Genomic DNA, 22,185 nt, shown 5'->3' with positions numbered 1-22,185 from the left:
TAGTTCCTTCTGTAGTTGTGGTGCAATTTTTCAATGGTTTCTTTTGCTAGACACCACAAGATATATGTCTACTGCCTCTTGATCTTCCTGGTCTTCTCATATTAACATTATTGCCCAACAACTGGACTCTGCTGAGTGTGTACTGAAGACTGCAACTGGAAAATCTGAGCTTCTTTGCTATATACTGTATTCAGTGACCACTTTATTAGGAACAACTGCTTATTAACACAAATAGGCAGCTCCTCCAAGCAGCGAATCATGTGGCTGCAAATCAGAATGTAAAGCATGCAGACATGAAGAAGATATTTAATTCGTTGTTTGGCCAAATATTAGAAAGCTCAAATAAATGCATAACAACTGAGGTGTGAAACTGATGGGCTACAGTAGCAGAAGATCATGCCGGGTTCTACTCTGATTAGTTAAGAACAGGAAGATAAACCTCAGTTGTCACATAATCGCCAAAACTGGATGATTGAAGATTGGAAAAATATTGCCTGGTCTGACAAATGTTGAATTCTGTTGTGACACGCAGATGGTCAGATGGTAGGGTCAGAATTTGGGAATTTGGCATAATCAGCACAAATCCATGGATCCGTCCTGCCTTGCGTCAACAGTGCAGGCTTAGGTGGTGGTGTAATGACTCATTGGCACACACTAGACCCCTCAGTACGAATTGAGGATAATTTGAATGCCACAGCATACATCAGTGTTGTTGTGTTGTTGTTGACCATCTTTAGAGCCACAGACTACCCTTTTTTAAATGGATACTCTCAGCAGGATAATGTGCCATGTAACAACACACATCATCTCAAGCTGGTTCCACGGACATGACAGTGACCTCAGTGTACTCCAAAGCTCTGCAAAGTCCCCAGATCTCAGCCCAATACAGCAACTTTGGGATGAGGTGGAGCAAGTTTGCAGCATGGAATGTGTGGCTGAAAAATATGCAGGAATTGTGTGATACTATCGCTCTTAGGAATGTTTCTAGCATCTTGCTGAATCCATGCCGTGAAGATCCAAGCTGTTCTAGAGGTAAATGGAGGTCCTACCTGACACTAGATTGGTGTCCCCAATAAAGTGGCCACTGAGGGTATGTGTGTGTATATATATATATATATATATATATATATATATACAGGTGAAAAATTAAATTAAAAACCAATATAAAGTGTCTTAGTAAGGTGTTGAATGAATCATGAATGAAACATTGCATTGCAGAGATAAAGGCAAACTCCTAGCTGGCTGATGCACGGCAGCTATTTCGCAATACAACGCTCTCTACACATTAGCTAACGTGGAGTGGGACAGAACATTTTTTAGCAAATTACATCTGGGGATTAGGCGGCAGGTTGAGAGAGCAAAGTTGGGAATTCAGGAAGGACACTGGGGAACCCCCCCCTACTCTTGGTGTACACCACACATGTCGAGAATATGGTGACGGGTGACTCATCTAACCATATCACTTTTTCTCTGTAGACCGGTGGTTTTTGCACCACTGAACTTTCAAATGTGCTTTTTTCGTTCTAATTTATGCACAGCAACCCTACTATAATATCCCTCTCTATTTAAGTGTAAACAGACAGTACTTGCTGATCACGTCCTGCATTGACATTCTCAGTCACCTGAGGAAGAGTAGCTCTCCTGTTTTTCCTTACATATCGCACTATTGCACGAGCATCACAGTCATCAAATGTGTGTGTTCAACCACAATTTCTGACCCCAATGCAGATGTCACTTGTCACTAGTCATTGTTTCTGTTGAAACACCAGCAATCGAGTCTTTGTGACTGAAGCTTCTGCTATCCGTGCCCCAATAATGAACCCTAAGTCACATACAGTGGGCTCCAGAATTATTGGCACCCTTGATAAATATGCACAAAAAATGATTTAAAAAAATGCTTAACTAAAAAATAATACAGTTATTGACATAAGCTTTATTTTCCAACATGTGTAAACTAGTGTGCTTGATTACTGATTCATTGGAATCAACCAACATCTTACATTTTTTTAATAAAAAAAAAAAAATTCCTCAAAATACAGGTTCCACAATGATTGGCACCCCTGGTTTAATACTTCGTGAAAACACCCCTGGCAAAGATGACAGCCATGAGTCTTTTCCTATAATTTGTGATAAGGTTAGCGAACACATTTGGAGGGATTTTTGACCATTGCTCCATGTAGAACTTTTCAGAATCATTGATATCTTTGGGTTTGCACTTATGGACCCCCCCTCTTCAGTTCAGACCACAGGGTTTTGGATGGAATTCAAGTCTGGAGACTGAGATGGCCATTGGAAAACATGGATGTTGATTTCACTTAAGCATTTCTGTTTAGATTTTGATGTATGCTTGGAGTCATTGTCCTGCTGGACAATCTACCTATGACCAACTCCTAGCTTCTTAGGAGATACAACCAAATTTTCTGCCAGAAATTCCTGGTACTTTGTTGAATTCATTGTGCCATTGATCTAACATAGTGCCCCGGACCACTGCCAGCAAAACATCTCCAAAATATCAATGACCCACCGCCATATTTGACTGTAGGTATTAGGTGCTTTTCCTGTATGCATTCCTCTTTTGCTGCCAAACATGTTGATGGTATGTATGGCCAAAACGTTCAATTTTGGTCTCATCTGACAATAGCACTCTCTTCCTCGTCATAATTCCAGTGAGGTTTGGCAACCTCCAGATTCTTAGTTTTGTTTATTGTGCTCAGTAAGGGATGTCTTTGTACCACCCTTCCAACAGTTAGTTGGTATGGAGGTGCCATTTTATGTTTTTTTCAGACTTGTTGACCACAAGAAACAAACCAAACTCTGCAATTCTTAAACAGTGATCCTTGGGTTATTAATGGCCTCTTTGACCATAGTCCTCACCGTCCGTGGGGACACCATGCACTTGCTTCCTCTTCCTGGTAAATTTGCAATCATTCCATATGTTTTACACCTTTTTATTAGTGCCCTTACCGTGCTAAGTGGTATGTTTAACCATCTATGTCTTTTTTGTACCCATTAGCAGACTTGTAACGGTAAATTACCATCGGTCTCTTCTGAACTGACAGTTATTTAGCTTTTCCCATGCTGATGGATGACGAAGGGATTTTGTATGCTTGTTACCTCATTTTTATTCTCTAGAGAAACTGGAAGTGATGGAATGACACAATATAGTTCCTTTAGACTGAGATGAACTAAATTAAGTAAAATGGTATTACCAATTTCATTTTGTTTGATTTTACTTACAATAATTGTTAGGGGTGCCAATAATTATGGCACCTATGGTTTTCAGAAAAAGTTCATTTTTATTAAGTGTGCCAATAATTCTGGAGCCCACTGTAGATCCTCTTGATACAAAATCCAGATTTCCTCTGTTACATATTTCACACTGAAAGGTTTCATATCTTTAGACAAAATGTAATATTAGACGAAGGGAACGAGTAAACACAAAACACATTTTGAAAAACAAAAGTTATCAGACACCCAAGTGAAAAAGTAATTGCCCCCTTAAACTCAACTGGTTGCATCACATTTAGCAGCAATAACCGCATCCAAAATTATCCAGGTGTTTTTAACTCCTTTCTTAAGTTATTTTTCCCCTACATGCAGAACTTTACATTTACATCACAGGCATTTAGCAGACGCTCTTATTCAGAGCGACTTACACAACTTTTTTACATAGCATTTTACATTGTATACATTTATACAGCTGGATATATACTGAAGCAATTTCGGTTAAGTACCTTTAAGGGTACAACGGCAGTGTCCTACCCGGGAATCGAACCTGCGACCTTTCGGTTACAAGTCCAGTTCCTTACCCGCTGTGCTACACTCCATCCTTTAACTATGCTGAATGTCATCACTCATGTTTCAGCCCACTTCTGGATTTTGTTCAGATCTTCTTGAATTATTCTAGTAGATTCAAGATCATCTGCCAGGCCTCCAATCATTGCATGATCTGTAAGGCCATTTATATAATAGGAAGAGTAAAGGCGCCAGTACCAATCTCTGTGGGACTGAACCATGCTCTGATACGATTCCTCCAACCATGACACTTCAGGTTTGGTCAAGCAGCCAATTCTAAACCCGCTCTGCTATGACTTTTGTAATTCCTACTGATTTCATTTTCGTTACAAAGACTTGTCAAAATCAAAATACATAATATCATAGGCCTGGTTCAGGTCACAAAAATAATGAAGCTTCCTCTAAAAAGTCAGTTTGTTTGACATGACCACCCCTTGAAAAACTTTTTTAGTCTCTAATTAAAGATTCCAACATTTTCCACATAATGCAAGTTAAACTGACAGGTCTGTAATTTCCAGGGTCAGCATGGTCACCTTTCTCATATATTACAATTATACTGGCATGTTTCCAATCCTCTGGTATTTCACCAGTTTTAAGAGACAGATTAAAAATAGCTGTTGAAGGTCTGTAGATAATCTGCCCTAGTAGTCTCGGATATGTCCTGTCAGGGCCTTACTTGCCTTAAGTATTTGCAGTCTTTTTAGTACTTCTTCCTCCTTTTCTATCAATTTTATCTATGACATACCCATTATCATTTCACTAGTGATGCACTCAACACAGCTGTCAAAGGTATCACCAATAGGTTGTTTTTAATATTAGCATAATTAGTTTAGCAACATCTAATTTTTAAGCATGTGTGGGTGTGGGTACATACTACATTGGTGCATATGCAGTGGAGTCCGTAAGTATTTGGACAGTGACAGAATTTTTTTTTTTTTCGGCTCTGGATTTGAAATGAAACAATGAGTCTGAGGTGCAGACAGTTAAGTACACAGCCAAAAACAACAGTTGTGTCACTGTATACTACAAAATACTGTATGTGGACTGCACTGTATGTGTGTGTATATGCATGCATCTGTAAGCACAAACATTTTATCACTCAATATGTCTAAACAGTTTATGATCCATGTGCAGTTCATGACCAGTGCTCATTTCAGCAGTTTTTGATCAAAAGAAAAAAAAAAACTATTTCCGGAGCACATTGCCGACATCGCCGGTGGTGTTTTTTTTTTGAAGAAGAAGAAGAAGGTGCGGTGAGCTACATTGTGCATTCAGATCATGCCAGATGTTACTGGTTCCTGGAAAAGATGCATGCTCTTACGTTATCACCGGTCTGCGTTGTGAAATCCAACGCTGACTGTAGCACATTCACTCAAGCTGCAATGGCCCTTCTCTGATTCGTAATGTAAAGGTGTTGCCCTGACTTGTACTCAGCGTGACTGAGAAATAACGCAACAGAGTCATAAAATCGTCAGAGTTCATCAGAGTTCAAGGGGCTGATCATCATCATGAAATGAGAGTCTTAATTTGTCTGGCCTCTATCCTCCTATGACTCAAACTCTGACACTAACCACCTTTCTCTCGTCTTCCGTCTTTTCCTCGACCCAACCCATTCTTTGACTTCCCCCCCCAAATTCTCCCTCTCCCTCTCTTTCTCCCCAATGGAAATAGAAATATATTTCCCACTGAGTCACTTGTTCCTAGGGAAGGTGGGTGTTTGGTGGTGGTGGTGGTGGTGGTGGGGGGGGGGGGCGTGTAAATTCCTCTGCACTTTCCTTATCTTTGCCATCTCACCCTTCAGAAGATACTGACAAAATATCACAGATACCCAACACACACCAGCACCGTCCGGCACACACCGTGTTGAAATCAGGGCAGCCTCCAGTTCACAGGAAAAGCTATCTATAGCCGCGTTTCCACCGCAGGAACTTTCCCCAGGAACTAGGAACCTTTTGAGGAACTGAGTGCGTTTCCATCGCAGGAACCATTAAGTTCTGGGGACTTTATTTTACCCCCAAAAAACGTCCCTGCTCGGGGGGTAGTACTTTCCAAAAGTACCGGAACTTTTGGGGTGGGGCGCAAGCGCTGAATATTTCTGATTGGTTTCAGCAGTGCTGAAGACGATAAGATGCCGAGGAGAATTTATTTTACTTGCAACACAAGAATCCCCGTTAGCATTCCATTGGCACAAAAACCATTACAAAAGGTCAACCGCTATCTTTCCTTCTTATGAATTTAAATAAATAGTGCAAAATGTTTCAAGGGCGTGTAAAGTACGAAATGAGATGGGAAGCAGAATGGAGAAGAAAGGTGATTTAAGTGACTTTGAATGTGGCATGGTCGTTGGTGCCAGACAGGTTGGTTTGAGTATTTCAGAAACTGCTGATCTACTGGGATTTTCACACACAAACGTCTCTAGGGTTTACAGAGAATGGTCATAAAAAGAGAAAATATCCAGTGAGCGGCAGTTCTCTGGGCAAAAATGCCTTGTTGATGCCAGAGGTCAGAGAAGAATGGCCAGACTGATTCGAGCTGGCAGAAAGGCAACAGTAAATCAAATAACCACTCGTTACAACCGAGGTATGCATAAGAGCATCTCTGAATGCACAACACGTCGAACCTTGAAGCAGATGGGCTACAGCAGCAGCAGACCACACCTGGTACTAGCAAGTACCTAATGAAGTGGCTGGTGTGTGTATATATATATTACATATATAGCACAGGCACAAATTAATGTAACTCTGAAAACTCCTATCTGCCTATCTCCTACTGTTGCTGTTTCTCAGAGACATTTTTGTCTGTAGAAATGAAGTCAAAACAGTCTTCTTGACATCAACTGAGTTTTCCCAAGGAAACTTGCTATATCAAGTTTCCTTGGGAAAACTCAACTGAATGACATCTCCCATAATAAGACAAGGTCACACAAACTTCCTTGTGCAAGAAATAGTTAATCGATTTCTTTTTAATGCCTTAATTTCTCTCCCCAGTTTGGAGTTGTGCCTCAGTTATACTGTGCAAGGAGCACCGTGGCTGAAACGTGGGCACTCTGAGGTGCTACGCTCTTAATGCACACTACACACCACAATGATCTACAGGAGAGCACTAGCGCTGACAAGAGGAGAGGTACATCTCAATGCAGACAAATGTTTTTCTGTTCAAGGACTATTTTATGAGTACTGGTTTAATTCAGCAGCTATGATAAGTGTGATGGCAGAAGTGAATATGTTATAACCACAAATGATTGGTAATGAAACAGAGGCCACATATTTTTTATGTACTTGGTTTCAAATGTACTGTTGCACAAATTACTGCTGAACTCATAACAATAGCTTGCTTTTTGTTCAGTCCATTTAATTGCTTTGGTGGAAGTGTGATTTATATATGATCAGGTGAAGAATGTGCTTCACCAACTTCTCAGCAGAGGAAAACAACACATGATTACACGCAACTGTGACCAAGGACACTGAATAAAAAAAGAAAGAAACCAGCAATCCTGGTATCCTGTTTTTTGTCTGGCCTTATCTCCTGCCTGCTGTAGCATGGAGACAAATTTAGAACAGATTCATGGAAAGGAAGTCTACATAGGCAAGTGAGAAAGATGGTTGATTAAGATTGACTTGAATAGGCCAACAGGCCAGAGAGCTAGGGGTCCGGTGGCTGCATTTTTGGAGTGTTTGATTCAATGGTGCCAGACATGTGCATTTAAATGTATATTCATTAAAACAAGCAAACAGTCCCTAGTTAATGACTGAAAGGCACAGTCCTTCTCACCAATTTATTCGCTTGGGTGGGGTTTGATTAGTAGGGAGAGGGGGTCAGGCCAGAGGTGGGCGGGGCTTTAGGGTGACATCGCTCAGTCGTTGGATCAGCGTGGAGTGGACGGGATGGAAGGGCAGGGCGTCCACCTCCATCGCCAGGTTTCCGGACTTGCCACTGCGTATTCCATAATTCACCAGGATAGCCAAGAACTGCTCCTCCTGGAGAAAGGGTGGCAGAAATATTTGTCAACCATGGGGAAAAAATGTACTGTCTCAGGCACCATGGAGAGACAGCCCAGCTCTGCATCAAACCCACCTCTGCCAGCTGGTGCATTTTCAGCCCTTTGAAGAGCAGGCTTGTTGGACAGTTTTTTCAAAAATTCTAAGTCGGTGTTCTTGGACTTCATTGCTTTGAATTACCAGTAGTGATTGTTACATCAGCATTAGAATGTTCAGAACATTCTAATCATTTATTTGTGATCATACACGTTAAAGGGTTAAAATGGCGAAAGATTTGGTACTTTATTTTCAGACAGTGGGCCAGTCCAGTGGGCAGAGGCTAGGTTTGCGGCCAAAAAGTGGGACAAGAAGGTAGCAGCAGTGGCTAGACAGGAACCGAAGGGGGCCTCACCTTGGCAACAGTAGGCAGGCTGGCAGCCCAGTCGTTCTGCTGGTGGGGTTTCGGGGGGTAGCCTAAGCCTCTGCGTAGATAGCGCTCATGGATGGGGCAGATGTTGAGGAGGTAGAGGGCATATGCCACCGCATAGCCCCCCCAGTTAGACACACCTAGAGGAGATTGGGGGGGGGGGGTTAACACATAGGCCTTCAGAGCTGAACCATTCCACCTACTCTGAAGTCTACTGAGGGCAGCGGGCAGTCTACACACATGGCTGCTAAATGTAACACACAACCATAAATGACAAAATATCTAACGTAGTACCCAAATAAAGAAGTGACAAGTTTTAATTCCATCAATTTGCTTAAAAATACAGTTCCTCCCATCCTTTCAAATGAGCTAAGTTACCCCTGACCCTGTTTTAAGTGTATTAGCAGAAACTGTTCTCAGTTTGTGTTTTCCGGAGGAAGTTAGATATCTAAAGGACAGTGAGTCAGGACATCTGGACTTTGGATTTACAAAGGTCACAGGGCAGCAAGAGGGCAGTCTGCTGCCTTTAAGCAGTGACCCAAATTGAGGCCCTGGTGTTTTCGCTTCTTTGACGGCTTTGGTCGAGATTTTGTCCAATGGCGCAAAACCACTTCTCCTAAGCGTGCGTGTGCCAGTGGCCTGCAGCGACTGCGTCGTCCTCAGCTGCCCTCTGAACTATTCATCGATGCCGCCACGCGTCCCCTGCTCTACAGGAAGTAGCGCTTCCTGGGAGTACACTGAGGGTCGTTACAGCCAGGAGAGCTGTACAACAGTGAATGTGTACAAACATTACATTTCATTACAGGCCTTTAACAGATGCTCTGGTATTTATATTTATACAGCTGGATATATACTGAAGTAATGCAGGTCAAGTACCTTGTGTAAGGGTACAATGGCAGTATCCTACCGGGGAATCGAACCAATGACCTTCAGGTTTCAAGACCAGCTCCTTACCCATTGTACTACACTGCCGCCCCACTAAAAGCCCTTCTTATTCACAAACTCCTGTCTAGGTGTGCTGTCCTTCCTAATTACAATGTAACTTTGCTGTCAGGAGCGCAGTAAATCCATTGCAGATCCAGAGTATTGAGCTCTTCTGCAGAGCAGTTATTCCTCAGTAGTGACTGAGCGATCTCGCATGCGATTCCTGTTAAAGGTTTGTTCACTTCGGCCTTCAGTCAATCTGTCCTTAAACGCTTGAAGCCCAATGACCGTGACGTTAGATGCCGGCGCCTAACAATAACATTGTCTTAAATTATTGCTTTCATTGGTCATTGATTCAAGATGCAGCGTTATAACCCCTACACCGTGAAGCTTAGACTGGTCACACTTTGATGCAAAAACCCCCCATCCCGATCGGTAAAATCAGTAGAGATAACCAAAGAAATGACAAGGCAGCCCCCTTCCAAACAGAGGGCTGAAACTGACAGCCCCGGTTGATTTTTACGGTATTTTGTAATCCAAAAAATGTCCGCAACAAGAAAAATGGCTACTAATCCTTCTCTACTGGGATTTCCGTAAACAAAGGACCCCCTCATCCAAAACAAATGAATCCACTCTTTGCACACAGCCTAGGAAAAATCGATGCATTATTTTCCATTGCGATTAATTACTTTTCTGGAGCACCTGAAAACGAGCATTTCTGTTTACGCAAATACAATTTCAAACAGGAAAAACGGTGTCTTTCCAAATAAGCAAATTCTTAGCTTACAAAGAGTGAAAAATCTCAGACATTCTAGTGCTGAGCATATCACCTGAAATCAAGCTCCCACCTAGAAAACATCAACCCTCTCTATGATCTACCCATCGTAACACTGGAAACCACAATATATGTTGCAGTCAAACCTGCCAGTCTTGTATTCCAGATAATTTCAAAATCATTTCACGGCTTCCTTCTGGCTGAAATACTCCCTGAGATATTCTATTGCGTAACCAGAAACTTGAAGGAGGACAGTTTCACAGAACGAACGCGGTATGACTTTGCGCACCCACCATTTATTGTTTATAAGGGCTTTGGTCATCGGCGAATGCGTGCAAAAGGGAACTCATGGGAACTAAGCATAGGAGGAGTATTTTGGAGGAAGTATTGAAGAAATTGGAGTGTGACAGTAGCGACTGTCACTCTGCACAGGAAAGCTTCAACTTTGCAGAAGCAGCAGCACACAAAGACGGCAAGGATCCTCTTTAGCATGTGGGAGTCTGTTTACTTACGTTGCTATTAGTTACTCACCAAACATCAGTGCAGGGATGACTCCGGAAGACTGGCCATATAGGCAAAGTATCAAAGAAAAAGCCAGTTTTGAAACTGGCAAACAAGAAGAAAAGGTTACAGTGAGCAAAAGAACATAAAGACTGGATGGTGGATGACTGGTGGATGAAGTGTATTATGGGCAACATCCCGGAGTCATCCTTGCACTGTTGCAGATGAAACTGATGTTTGGCGAGTACTATTCAATGAAGCTGCCAGATGAGGACCTGTGAAGCGTCTGTTTCTCAAACTACAGACTCTGATATACTTGTCCTCTTGCACAGTTCTGCATGTGGGCCTTCCACTTCTCTTTCGGTCTTGGCTTCTTTACCTTCTTCTTTCAAGACAGTAGTGTACACCTTCGTATGAAATCTTTGGTTTCTTGGGAAGCACAAGCATAGAACAGCCTTTATCTCTCAAAACAATTGACAGACACGTTTTCAGAGAAAGCTGTTTCTTTTTGCCCATCTTTAAACCGAAATTGAACTATAGAATGCCAGTGTACTAGATACAGTAGCAACTGAAAGAAAGATATTTTTTATCTTAATTAAACAGCACAATTGTTTTCAGCTGCACTTAACAGAATGGGAGTAATTTCTCTCGTACCAAATGAGCTAATTAGCATGAATACAGTGTGCCGTCAGTACACTGGAGTAATGGCTGCTGAAAATGGGGCTTTGCAATCATATCTAAAGACTGAATTAAAAAACTGTCATTTCAAACACTAATTTGTAAGATTTATCAATGTCTTTGCTGCATTTTATGATCAATTTAACGCTACCTTGATGAATTAAATTATCCATTTTTTTTTTCGAAAATTAGACATTCCGTGATTCCAAACTTTTGAACAGTAGTGTATATATACAGTAAGCTCCATGATGTTTGGGACAAAAGCATCTTTTTCTTGGTTTGGCTCTGTACTCAATTTTAGATTTAGATCAAACAAGTGCACATCTTCAGCTTTTATTCAAGTGTATTTTTCACTTTGGTTTCACCATGTAGAAATTACAGAACTTTTTATATAAAGCCCCCCTTCCCCGTTTTAGCACCATAATGCTTGGGACATATTGATGTAAATGAATGTAGTCAGCTTTAGTAATTTGTCACATATGCTTAGCATGCGATGAATGCTTGTGGTCTGTGACCCATAGACATTATTAGATGCTGAGTGCTTATCTTCTTTGGTGATGCTCTATAATGTCTGTACTGCAGCAATCTTCAGCTTCTGCTTGTTCTGGGGGCAGGTTGCCTTAAATGTCCACTTCAGAATAAGAAACACAAGTTCAATTGGATGCAGATCATGTGAAGGACTTGGCCGGATTTTTCTTTGTGGAGAGAATCCTTCGATTATCAACAGTAGAGGTCTTCCTTGGCCTACCAGGCACTTTGGGATTAGTGAGAATCAAGACTAGATACAGAAAGCCTCTCTTATAGCTACAGTAAGGAAACAAATTAACACACCTGACTAATCATAAACACCTGTGAAGCTATTTGTCCTAAACATTATGGTGCCCTGAAATGGGGAAAGTTACATGTACGTAAAAAAGTGCTGTAATTTCTACATGGTGTAACCTAAATCTATAAAAATAACATTTAATAAAAGGTGACAATCTGCACTATAACCATATATACATACATACACACACGCACACACATATATATATATATATTTACACATATATATATATATATACACACACACATACATATACATACATACATGTATATATGTATGTATGTGTATGTCAGTTTTGTGAATGTCAGTGAACTGCACCTCACATCCCAGGAGCACGTGTTGGTGTTGTCGCTCACTAAACTTTTCTGAAAACTGTTGCAGCAGCAATTTCCTTTTTTTTTTGCAACCTTGACATTTCCATTGCTGAGAAAATACGATCTCATGTCAGCAGTGGATTGCACAAAACCCCTGATTAAGTGTCATCCTGTGGTATATCCACTTCCAGTCTGTAATAATTCTACTGTATATGCCTGGCGCATTCCACTGAAAGTGCAGAGGAGGGAGACCTCCATCGTGCCAGCTGAAAAAGACCAGCTGAAAATGAGTTTCTATTACTGGGTGCAAGGATATAGAGGATTCTGGGCAATGCGGTCTCTGCCTGGGTGCAGTGTTCTGGCTGACCTCATCCCAGGCTAAATGCAGAGGAACAGAGGATTCTGGGTAGGCTAGTATCAGACCCGAGGGAGAGGCCGCGTGAGGACCGGTCGCGGGGCGGGCGGGGCCTACCTGCGGTGATGGCGAAGTCGGCCGCCACGTCGCAGGCGACCAGGCTGCCGTTGGGCATGTGCGCCCTCACGGCCTCCTTCACCTTGCCCATGCCCAGCTCGTTCCCCCCGTCCCCGATCCCTGCAAACGTAGGCGGCAGTGTGAGTCAGTCGCCCAGGAAACGGGGTGGAGGGCGGAGCTCTGATAAGCTGTGAGTTCAGGGAACTGGCAAATCAACACTTCTATATCTGCTTGGTCATCTTCACCGTTAATCATCCAGAGTAACTCAAAGTATTGCAGACGCATGGGGGAGAGGGAGACAGGAGGAGGATTTAGCGCAATGGAAATAATGGTAGGGAACATTTAAAGGAGTGCCTTGTTACTAATCGAGTGAGAAACAGCTTGTTGCTCATAATACATTCAGAACGCAACTCACCTCACTCTCTGAGCTCTATCAAATACTCCCCGATCTTCAGCCTCTTGTGTACTACTAGTGAATGTAATTAGGACTGCAATCAATCCTACTGTTCAACAGCTTTTTACTGTGAACAGTTCTACTTCAATATGGCAGCAATGTGTGGCACTGTGTTTATTACAGCAGCTCTGTCCTGAAGCGTGATCACGTAATACTTAAATAACAGTTAACAGTTCAAATCATTATTCTTCAGTTGCTTAAAAAGATCCTCCTTGTTTTTATCTAAATAAATGTCTCATCGACTGGTAATCCTTATAAAGGAAGTAGAATGGTAATTATAAAATGTAAAGGTAACTGGGTTTTCTACTGCAGAGGGTAGCAGAAGGTGGTAGTAAAGGCCTCTGTTGACATACCGGTGGTGGTGATCCCAGAGATGGTGCTTGCTGTGATGAAGAGGTCGTCAATGGGGTCCACCAGATGCTTAATATTCACTCCTCTCATGTTGTAGTAGTTCCCATCAGCTGCTCGGCCGCTGCGCTCTATTGCCACCAAGTGGTCAAACCTGGGAATCACAACAGCAAAAAGACATAAGGGAAAAATATTTTGGACAGATAATTCATAGAGGATTAACCACATAGTCATCAAATATACCTACATTGCAACATTAAAATAAAAGACAATTTTTTTTGTCAGGGATTACACACACATACACTATAATATCCACCCAAACACCCGGGGCTCGTCAATCACGTCACCTGGGTCTTTTTGGGTCGCCATCTTGGCACAGGAAATGCAGAGCAGATTCCTGGCCCGGGTTCTGGAAGCTGAGCAAAGGGACCGCCGTCTTTATCACGCCTGTGAACGGGGGGGGGGGGGGAACAGACAAGGGGGCAGGGCTCAGATGGGTCGCCCAATCAGAGGGAGCATACCTGCATCTGCTCTTCACCTGATATCACCAAGCAAGGCCATTTACATCACAACGCAAGCCATTCATTTCAAACATGGCCTCCTAACAGAGATGCTGTCCCCATCTTTCACTTCCCCTTCTTGAAAATTAATGATATAAACTCAAAAAGGTTTTCAAAAAGGGGGTCTGTGGACCCCTGGCAGCCTTGAAGGTACTGTAGGGGGTCCCTGGCCAGATTTGATATGACGACGACTTTATTTGGGAAATTTTTAAAAATAAATTTAATGTGACGGTCCCCTGGACTGTTTTTAGCTTGAGTGGGCATACCTCGATCAGAAAAGGTTGAAACCCAATGATGATGATGATAATAATAATAATAATAATAATAATAATAATGATAATAATAATTTAAAAGCCAAAAACAGAGGAATAAACTTTGTGTTTATCTGTGCTAAATTTTGGCAGTGGTTTTTATTTCTTTTACTTTAAGGGAGATCTCTCCGGTTGACCCCTCTCACATTTATCTTCTTTCTCCCCCCCTCTCTTTTCCCTCTTGGTGTGTCATACATTCCTTTTCGGCTGTTCTTTTTTTTTCGCAAAAAGAAAAAAAATCTCAACCAAACGAGCTTCAAATAATATGAACCTAATGCTGCCATTTACCCACTAGGAATGCGCAAACCCATAAACAACCACATACGTGTACAAGCACACACAGACACGAAAGCATGAACGAACGAACGAACAAACACACGTGGTACAGGCGCGGTCCGTTTGACCCACCGCGTTCCCGAGCGGCCCCCTAACCCCGTACCTTTATCCACGGCGTCCTCCATGATCCGGGCGTTCATCTCCAGGGTGCGGTGGTCCACCACCATGGCGACCTCCTTGCCGAGGGCCTGGAGGGTAGCTGCCATGGCGATGGCGCCCGGCGGCCCGTCGTTCTCCTCCGGGGGGGTGTGCATGAAATGGGTGGGGAAGCCGGTGGTGATGAGGACGGAGGAGGCGTGGGACAGGGACAGGCAGGACTTCAGGAGCTCGTCCTGGACGAACAGGGCCCGGATCCCCCGCTCCCCTGGAACGGGTCAAATGGGGGTCAGGGGGTCAGGGGTCGGGGCTTGGCCAGCCCACACAGGGACGGAAAGAGATGCATACAATATGGAGTCACTCTGTCAGAATGCTCCGTTCAGCTCGCTGTACAAGTCAAGCATCCCCAAATGCATACATACCATTCCAATCCCAAAAGACTAGACCCAACCTCCTACCATGCAGGACGTGCATTTCTAAACTGCTATGCATTGCCAATGCTATATGGCTAACAATGTATAGCAGCTTGAACCATTCTAGGTTTTACCAGATGCATGTGATCATCCTGAGTGAAAGCCATTTGCTGGTGCACTAACATTTTTCTAGGAAGGCCTGAAATGGCTCAAATGGCTGTGAACCAACTCATATTTATACTGCTGCCATACCTGCCGCTGCCAAGTTAACCCATCAGCAACCAGCAGTTTTATCAAGAGCTCTTCAATGATCAGTTTTCATACTTTTGAAGAGCCAATTTTGTAAATCAATTGCTTAAAAACAAATACTCAACAAGACATTTTATTGATTCAGAATCCTGCCCCAACACTCTAGCCTTTAAGTGAGCCAATTTAATTTAGAAACTTCAGCCTGCCTGCCAGAGGCCTTTCCACTTGTTCCATGGTAACTGCATTCTGGGATACCTGGATCCTCCCCAATAATCAGCTCCAGGGTTCGGATCCGCTGGACAGTTGCCTTGGATGCCAGGCTGTAGTGCAATGGCTGCTGGGATACACGGAAAGCCACGGGTTGCTGTTCAAGGTCGGAGGTCGCCGCGGCAGGTGTGCACTCTCTGTCACTGATGAACATGCAGCCAGGTGAGTGGGTGAACGCTAGTGGGGATTCTGCATGAAACACAAAGGCCAATGAAAACACCTGGCCTCTTCTAAATGGCGATATAAACCAGACCAAGTGGTTTACCTGGAGATCAGCAAACATGAACATTGTAGATTTTAAAAATTCATTTGAAATATAAACTTTCTCCTTTTATTACATTTCATTTCAAATTTTATTTTAATGTAATTGACGGGTGATAACTCTCTAACTTGACATAACATAAAATGTGAAACAATATGATCGTTATAATGAATGAAAACTGAGAGGAGAATAAAAAAGGCTATTTTTAATGTTCATATTAATGACGCAGAAACTCCAGAGCAGTGGTTGTCAACCACATCTCTACAGCATCTGTCAGTTTACATAGGTGTTTGCACAAGCACTTATCGGGTTGTAGCATTTCGTGTAGCATTTCTGAAGGGCTCGCGCAGTTCTAATAAACCCTTCGTAGAAAAGCGTTTTCTCTCACTAGCGCTCTGCACAGCCTCCACGCCCGTCACCCCGCAGGCCCAGAACACCGGGACGTCGCCAGGGGCGGGGTCCACCGCATCGCCGTAGTCCGGCCTGGACACGTCCTGGATCCCGATCAGGGCTGGAGAGAGAGGAGCACACGGGCTGCTGTCGGTGAGGGCACCGAGGGACGGCGATCACATCAGTTCAGAGCCGGGTGGAGGAAGAGACTCCACGGGTCGACAGTAAGAGTCCTGCCACGTGTTTCTTCCACCCATGAACTCAGCCAGCTAATCTCAATAATTAGTTCTAAATCCTTGCTGAAGAACTGTGCTAATTAGCAAATCCAGATAACCGGGTACAAAATACTGGGGGAGGACTTTTCATTTTCTGAACCGGGATTTTCCACCTCTGTTCAGGGCTCACAGGAGTAACCAGGGAACACCGTGGCTGATTCTAGCACACCTCACCCACTAAAAGGCCACTGCCCCTTAAAAAATCCATAATGCTGCAGTTGTGCTCGACCACTTTATCATCTGGACAATTCAATAACAATGTGCAAAAAAAAAAAAATTAAGCAAGACACAAAAAACTTTTTAAGTTCACTTTGGTGATTCAGTCACAATGTCAGGTGAAAGACAAAAAATGTTGGCTGTTAAAACTTAATTAAAAGTTAAGGATAAATAGATTATCTATCAAAGATTCTGATACCACCCCCACCTCAATATAAACAGGATTTATGTACCCAGATTGTTGATAGTCGTGTATATTAGGATGTTCAAACTTGGCCATGGGGACCCACTTTGTATGCTGGTTTTTGTTCCAAACATAATTGTAACCTCTCAATTGTAATGAGCAGTTAATTGTCCTTAATTAGACACTTTCGAAAGTCTACTGAATGATTCATCCACTTAAACTCACATTGCGTTTGACAAAGCCATTCATGTCATTAAGGATAAGTGGAATCATTTTCTGTAATGAAAGGAAAATGAATCCTCAAGTTAGATTTTCCAAGATACGCACTTGCACATTCTAATGCACTGTCAGATGAAATTAATGGGGTACAAGGTGTCTAGCCACAAAGTCTAGCCATTTGTCTTCGCAGACACCAAACCATTAACTGAAAACAAGGAGCTCAAAGACAAGTCAAATGACAATGAGCCCAGTTTATTAAATTAAAGGGAAAAATCAAGTAGAAAATTAAACTTTTTCAAGAACCTTAATTGATCAAGAGATTCTGTCTGAAAACCTCCAGTGTACATTAAAGCAACTAAATTTTTTTTCTAAATGTGAGACCGTTCAAAGATGCACAAGGTGCATGAAAGCCCTGATAAAGTCCATACCATTTGAAGGGGTTCAGGTGAGGTTGGGTCAGTGCTCACCTGGGTCCCCAATGTGGATGGGGTCCCCGTGGGCCATCGGGGCCAGGTGCGAGGCCTGGGCCGCGGCGTCCAGCTTCTCCTCCGGCACCGGCCGCATCGACACCACCATGGGGCACCGGAACACGCACACCCCGTGGCAGGGCAAGGAGGACTGCGTGCGACAATAGGAGGCAGGGGCACGGGGCCAGGCTAAGTCCCACCCACAAAGGGAATACAGGACCAATGGAAATAAAACTCAGCTGACAGGCAGTGGTTCACTTCAGCCAAACACTGACACTTAACAACCCTGCCCTAATCTGGAGTGCAGTTATCATGCGCCTGGATTGCAGAATGTACAGGCCTTTGGCTGAGACGTTCAACTGAGGTCCTGACTCACTACGGCAGTTAAGAATCCCAATGGCGCTTTTCAAAACAGTTGCTGTGTTAACCTCGGTGTACTGGGCCCCTCGCACTGTCTGGCCCCCTAATCATTCCCAGTTGTCTGGCTGCCCAAGTTCACTGGGTACAAAATCCTTTACATTTTCCATTTATACTAATTCCTCTGTTAATCGTTAAAGATTAAAGTTCTCCTGCTAAAGTTCTCTGTTGAGCTACCCAGTTAAATGAAGGTAAATAAATACATAATTAATCCGTTTTTGGCCATGTGACCGGGCAGCAGCCCCGTGCCCCATTCCTCACCCTGTACATGCTGACGTTGCGGTCCTGCTCCACGTTTCGGACGGGGACGCCGGCAGCCTGCAGGTTGCGCTCGAAGCTAAAGCTGCAGCCGAGGTAGAAGGAGACCATGTCCTGCATCTGCCGGGTGAAGTCTGTCAGGCTGGGCACCTGGGCCGCCAGGCGGCCATTTTCAAACACGCAGTACCGGGGGCAGTCCGTTCTGCGGGGGCACACCGAGGATGAGGACGATCTCTCGCCTTCGCTCCTCGCGTAAATTTCCAGCATTCCAGCGCCTAACTCAAGCGCGTACAATTTTGACGATGCGTTTGTAGCGGCGCTCAGAAAATCCAGTGAGCGTGTAAACATCCACATCCACTCCACTAGGTGGTGCTAATTTTTTTGGAGTCTGCATGAGTATGATTACATGTTCACCACATAAACAAAGACTTCTTATTAATACTCTCGTTCACTTTGTTTTCCTTAACAACCTTGCTGAACCAGCAAGGCTGCTCACCTGTCAGTGATTTCCCAGTCTTGGCTGTTTTCTGCTGAGCCACCACTCTCCAAACTATTTACTCAGTCCTGCAGAACTAGCTAATCATTCATCAGGCTTTCAATCTATGAGCGACAAACTGAGATGCAGGTTTCATCCTGTGAATAGCTAACCATACTTACCTCATCTCATAGTAAGTCCTCTCACCTCATGAAGCTGTCACAACCGCACTATGTTTACCTTTATTTATTTGTGTAAAAAAACGAAATACTCGCCTGGTGGCTTTCTGCAATTATTTAATTCACCACAAATGTCACAGAGGATTCAAAGATAAGAGCGACTTGCCTGATGTCGGAGTGCTCGGCGAGAGGGGGGCAGGCCCACTCCCCCGGTTGGCTGCGGTAGAGCAGAGGAAGAGGGCTGCTGTTCGCGTGGCAAAACGCCTCAAAGTCATCTGCTAGGCTCTTATGCAGGATCACCACATTAGCTTGCTGATACCCTTTAAAGACAATGCATGACTCCTAACTAACAGCAGAACTAATATGCCAATTGTACATAACAACAATAACAAATGCATGGTCGTAGATATACAGCACTTTCATAATAAGCTACTTTGATAGCTATTCTGTTTATCCTTAAATGAACTGAAGGATAGTTAAGGGTTGACAAAAATATTAATCCGCATGTTAAACTGTTTAAGAAAACCCATCCTCATCAAGGCACTCTCAAGGAGGCTAGATGGGATCTGGAGGGATTGACCATATCACATATTATACGATCCCGAGGGATTTTTTTTTTTTAATTTGGCATCTCCAACCCCACCCAAATTCAAATTTGCAAACTATGTAAGCATGTTCACATACACCCCTACTGCTGGCTCAGGAGAGTGAATGACAACCGGGTCTCCTCTGAAATACACGGTGCCAGCCAGCACCGAAACCACAAGCCGTGCATGCGTAGAGCCGGGGCAGAGGAGATACAATTATACACGTCTGTAGAGAGCAAGTCACAGGCACCCTCTCATATACCCCTTGGGTGACACAAAACCAAAAATCGCACGCCACCCCCTGCAGGGCAGCCAGCCAGTCGGCGCCAACGCCGTCCACATTCGACCCCAGACTGCGTTGCTCACACGTGCGTTGCTTTTACGGAGTGAGCTACCCAGCAGCCCGTGGTTTCCTTTTTAAAAAGCTTAGCCCTCCTCACCTGAAGCAATGCCCGAAGTGTTCCTGATATCCTGCGTTTGTGCACGGAGCAGCGCTCGAAGAGCGGCTGGGCTCAGACCTTTTGACAAAGGCATTTCTCTTCTGGTTTCCTACAGTTCAAAGTTTTCGCTACTGACAGCTACAGCAATAGCGCCTTTAGTTAAACTGTGGGTAAACCAAAATTAAAATGTAACGAAGGTATTGCGCAAGGCCATGAAATGACAGCCAAAAGCTGGGTAAATCGTGGCAGGCTTGGAGTGAAAAAAACTGACTCCAATTCCACCTTTGTGGAATGCACAAGAATGTAACAATTAATAAATCCATGTCCAAATAAATTGTTTATACTTCTATCTTACAGAAAATGGATTCAATACCTTGACAGGAGTTGTTTAAACTAAAAATTGCAGTAGTAGGCTGCTGGTAGATCACTTGGTAAAAGCGCATGAATGAGTACAAAGGTCTCGAACCGAACCTAATCCATGTCAGTGCCGACTGTGGCAGGCAGCCCTGCAGGGGAGGCACACAATTGGCTTTGTGTCGCCCAAAGGATATATGGGAGAGATTCAGTTAGTGGGGATTGCAGTATTCACTGATCAACACATGCCAATGATAGGGTCTCTTACACCCCTGGCATCAGAGGAAAACCACAATGTGCCTTCACTCTCCTGAGCCAGCAGCAGAAAGTTTATATGAGCAGGGGCTGTATTTCAGTTCACAAATTGGACCTTCAAGTGGGAAACTGGTTTATCTGACCAAAAAAACTAAATAATGGTGCAGTATTCCAACATGTGTCATTTTGTGTATAGCAGCCATTGGCATACAGTGTAATAACTTAAATTATAAAGTACAATGATGATGCTTGTTGACCAAGTCATACAGCAGGCATCTGGGCGAAAATAATTTTTTTTTAAATGCCAAGTGAATTAAACATTGCCTGTCCTTTTTCTTACCTCAACCACAATCCCAGAAATTTAACAAGCTGTTAATTTTTCTTAACTTTTTTTTTAACTTTTCATGTTTTAGAGCTGGGGTCCCCAGTCTTAGCCAGAAAGGGCCAGTGTGGGTGCGCACACCTGATTCTATTAATCAACCACTAGAATCTTAGAATCACTAAGCACCGTGATTAGTAGAATCAGGTGTGTGCACCCACACTGGCCCTTTCTGGATTAACAGTTTGTTAAATTTCTGGGATTGCAGTTGAGGTTGGAATGAAAACCAGCATACACAGTGGTCCTCCAGGACCGAGTTTGAGAACCACTGCTCTAGGACTGTAGTTTGAGACCCCTGCCCTAGATACTGGTTCATAGGTAGACCTCATTAATGTATTTATTGTGATATTTCTAGAATATAGAATACACCTGGTCCAATTAAATTTGTTAATATGAAGGGGGTGAATACTTAAGTCACTTTCAGGTTTTTATTTTTTAAAGAATTCTGAAGATATCAAAATACTTTCTTTCATGCTGACATTGTGGAGAGTTACTTACATAGGCTACGAGCAGCAAAAAAATTTAATTAGACTTTGCAACACTGCAAAATGGGAAATAATCAATGGGAACTGAAAACTGAGCCTCCTTTCTCAGATTATTACAATGCCAGATCAGAATATGAAATTTGTTCACAAGAAAACTCCTTACCAGATTTCCTCCTTGTTGCCACTCCCCTTACATGCATTGCACCTTGAGTTGTAAGTCGGAAGGCAGGTTTCATCAACCAACCCATTATTTTAACAATTCGAGACATTGCACTGTACGTTAAAAGTACAGTGTATAAATTAACTTCTCTTAATAACCAAATGCTATACAGATTTAGGCCATGAAATTATGCTCTCCTTGTTCACCGTGTTGACCTAGACGACAGCATTGAATCCGATCTACATTTCTCAAATTCTGGGCTGCGCAGTCTGCTGACAAGTTCTGCGTTTGGCTGTCACCTGTACAAACCTAGCCTACTCGATCCCGTTAGCTCCCTCTTCAGCAGGCTATCTAGTGAGCTAAGGTCAGCTACATGTACACAGAGCTACAGGTATATTCATTACGTAGCATACATTGAGACTGAATTCCGCCCTTTGAAGAATCGCATCAAATGGTAAAT

At 43.3% G+C, this 22,185-nt stretch overlaps 1 protein-coding gene across 3 annotated transcripts; it reads right to left on the bottom strand.

The window, feature by feature from the left end:
• Positions 1-6,723: 6,723 nt before the first annotated feature.
• dglucy (D-glutamate cyclase) lies at positions 6,724-22,002 on the bottom strand. 3 transcript variants are annotated; one of them, XM_035414354.1, is made up of 12 exons: positions 21,729-22,002; positions 19,232-19,385; positions 18,415-18,613; positions 17,737-17,887; positions 16,374-16,496; positions 15,712-15,912; positions 14,802-15,062; positions 13,839-13,938; positions 13,497-13,645; positions 12,690-12,809; positions 8,185-8,339; positions 6,724-7,772 (listed from the first exon to the last, which is right to left on the bottom strand). In XM_035414354.1, the coding sequence occupies exons 1-12, from the start codon at positions 21,832-21,834 to the stop codon at positions 7,611-7,613; spliced, it is 1,881 nt and encodes a 626-aa protein (XP_035270245.1). In that variant the 5' UTR covers positions 21,835-22,002; the 3' UTR covers positions 6,724-7,610. The 3 variants fall into 3 exon arrangements, with proteins under 3 accessions (XP_035270245.1, XP_035270255.1, XP_035270263.1); XM_035414364.1 differs by lacking the exon at positions 21,729-22,002 and adding an exon at positions 20,093-20,594; XM_035414372.1 differs by lacking the exon at positions 21,729-22,002 and adding an exon at positions 19,750-19,949.
• Positions 22,003-22,185: the final 183 nt, after the last annotated feature.

Source organism: Anguilla anguilla, chromosome 1 (assembly GCF_013347855.1).
Source record: "Anguilla anguilla isolate fAngAng1 chromosome 1, fAngAng1.pri, whole genome shotgun sequence".
Lineage (NCBI taxonomy): Eukaryota > Metazoa > Chordata > Actinopteri > Anguilliformes > Anguillidae > Anguilla > Anguilla anguilla.
Note: the sequence above shows the minus strand (reverse complement) of the source record. Positions and strands in the feature narration are given on the sequence as shown.

Bases quoted from the DNA above. Each gene is read 5' to 3' on its own strand.
- dglucy (XM_035414354.1), bottom strand. From the start codon at position 21,834: ATGTCTCGAATTGTTAAAATAATGGGTTGGTTGATGAAACCTGCCTTC. The intron at 16,497-17,736 runs GTGAGCACTGAC...CTCTCTCTCCAG, and splicing joins CATCCACATTGGGGACCCAG to CCCTGATCGGGATCCAGGAC. The intron at 13,939-14,801 runs GTACGGGGTTAG...CCCCGTTCACAG, and splicing joins GGAGGACGCCGTGGATAAAG to GCGTGATAAAGACGGCGGTC.